This window comes from Tetranychus urticae, chromosome 1 (genome assembly GCF_039701765.1).
Source record: "Tetranychus urticae isolate SD_2017Ah chromosome 1, NJAU_TeUrti_SD_1.0, whole genome shotgun sequence".
NCBI lineage: Eukaryota > Metazoa > Arthropoda > Arachnida > Trombidiformes > Tetranychidae > Tetranychus > Tetranychus urticae.
In genome coordinates, this window is record NC_142958.1 from 15,622,819 (window position 1) to 15,625,230 (window position 2,412).

Genomic DNA, 2,412 nt, shown 5'->3' on the forward strand with positions numbered 1-2,412 from the left:
ACCAGAGAAAGCACTTATTTTGATAAATAACTGTTTTTTTGTAAAGCAGACCAATGTTTGATAGACTCGTATGCAAAATTATCAAAAATCAAAATCAAACTCAAACAATCGTTTGATAATATCATAATATTTGATTGTCTCGCATGTCAAATTGAATTAAAAATAGATTTTGATTAAACTTGAATAAATATTTTGATCAGTATTTTATTATATCGAATTTTGGGTTTCACGCGGAGTAATTTTAATACAATTTGACAGATCTAACAGACTATGTCCATAAATTAATTCAGATGTATAAACATCTGTGCATGTGAATGAGTATAAAAGTCTAGTTTTTCAGAGAAAATGTATCAATTGAAGATTAAACTGTGAAAAGTAATTAAGTGATTTTTATATTCGTTCAAACTTATAAAATCAACTAATCATAAAAAAGTTAAAATGCAATTAGATAAATCCGTATCGTATTTCTTTTTGATGGCAATTATTGCTATCGTTGGTTTCATTATGACTGTGTCTGTTTCAGCTGCAACATCAGGTTCTTCAGCCACTTCAGGTTCTTCAGCCATTTCGAGTTCTTCAGCCACTTCAGGTTCTTCGTCCGCTCCAGGTTCTCCATCCGCTCCAGGTTCTTCGTCCGCTCCAGGTTCTCCATCCGCTCCAGGTTCACCAGCCGCTCCAGGTTCTCCATCCGCTCCAGTCGCTCCAGGTATTCAAAATGCTAAAGCTTCTTTATCTCTTTGTATACCAAGTCTCAATGTTGATTTAAATCTATTTAACATCCTTGATCTGCTAAGCGAAGAACAGATTCTTAATCTAACCCCTTATTGTATAAAACTACTACTAACTCTCAATGGTGTTGATTGCAGCGGATTTACAGATGAATATCTTCATGCACATGCTCTTGAATTACTGATACATGCTAATAAAGGATCGAAACAGAGGATCGTAGGATTGTTAAGATGATAGTGTTCATTGAATTAACATTCATGCAGTTATTCATTGATAAGATTCTCGGCCTCGCTTCTTATCCATGAATATATACAATGTAGTGATCTAACATGAGTTGTACAATTTCATTACAATTAACACATACTGATTAAAATAAAAAAATAAAATTAACCAGATTGTCACTAGTTATTACATTTACCACAAAATTCAGCACGTTTTTTGGCTATCAGTCTGATGATATCTGGGCTATGAAATAAAGTTTCCTGAATAAAGTTCATCCCTCCATAGTAATGTTGATTCGATCTTGAAACTAACTCCTCCTAAAAATTTAACAGAATTAAGAAGGTTTTTAGGTAAAGTTAATTACAACAGAAAGTTTATCGATAATATTACTGAAATTTTAGAACCATTGCATCAATTACTTCGAAAAGAAAATAAATTCTGCTTAAACTCAGACTGCCAGAAATCTTTTAATTTAATTAAATCATTACTTACCTCAGAGCCAGTATTGAAAATGTTCAATCCCAATAATGAAATAGTTCTCGAGACAGATACAAGCAAAATAGAAATTGGGGCAGTTCTTAAACAATGTGATGAATCTAAACAGTTACATCCTGTTGGTTACTGGAAGAAGACCGAAGAAACTGGACGGAGAATAGTTGCAGCGAAAGCGTTTATTAAGCTGGGGACGTATGCAGGTTAACAATAGAGGTATACAATAAATGGTTCACAATTAAGGGTACAATTAGTATTGACGATTAACAAGTAAGGTTTACAATTTGAACACAATTAAAGTTACAATGGTATGAGTTACAATAGAGTTACAATAGAGTTACAATAGTTTAGGTGGTTTTACGACTATAGGAAGGTAAAGGTAAAAGGAAGGAAAAGGGAACCACCGAATTCTACCTAGAATTGACCGGTGGCTGGAGAACTAGTTGAAGTGAACTGGGAAGTTAATTTGACTTTTACAATTACAAGCGAACTCTTTTTATACTAATTTTCCATTTGACTCTCTCATTTGAATTTAGCTCACTCTATTGATTTCTTTATGATTAATTATAACTAATATTACTTTGGCTAATTAATGTTAATTAAACTTGGATGAAATATAATTAGTCAATGGTACATTAGCTATAAACTAGAAGATTAACCTGAAGTTGACCAGTAGTAATAATTATTGGTCATTATCACTGGTCAACCACTATGACTAAATATTCAAAATTAAAAATGCAAACTTTCAACTAAGTGATAATCAATAAATTGATTATTTCATTTGTTACACATGCCGGCCGCTATTTGGAACAGTCCCTGTTCTTTCAACCAATCTTCAACGTTTTTCCCATTGAAGTCAAAGAATCGCACTGTCTCACCATCAGGTGCTTTCCTGTGCTGCTCTAACACTTGATAGTACCTTCTGTACAAGCGAATAACATATCTCGCAATTAAGGCTGATTCTGGAAT

General features: G+C 33.0%; 1 protein-coding gene across 1 annotated transcript; it reads left to right on the top strand.

Annotated features, from left to right (window-relative positions):
- The first annotated feature begins 329 nt into the window (after positions 1 to 329).
- Positions 330 to 1,119, top strand: LOC112539692 (uncharacterized). The gene is made up of 2 exons (XM_089266753.1): positions 330 to 589; positions 626 to 1,119. Exons 1-2 carry the CDS (start codon positions 439 to 441, stop codon positions 961 to 963), a joined length of 489 nt encoding a protein of 162 aa, XP_089122879.1. The 5' UTR covers positions 330 to 438; the 3' UTR covers positions 964 to 1,119.
- Positions 1,120 to 2,412: the final 1,293 nt, after the last annotated feature.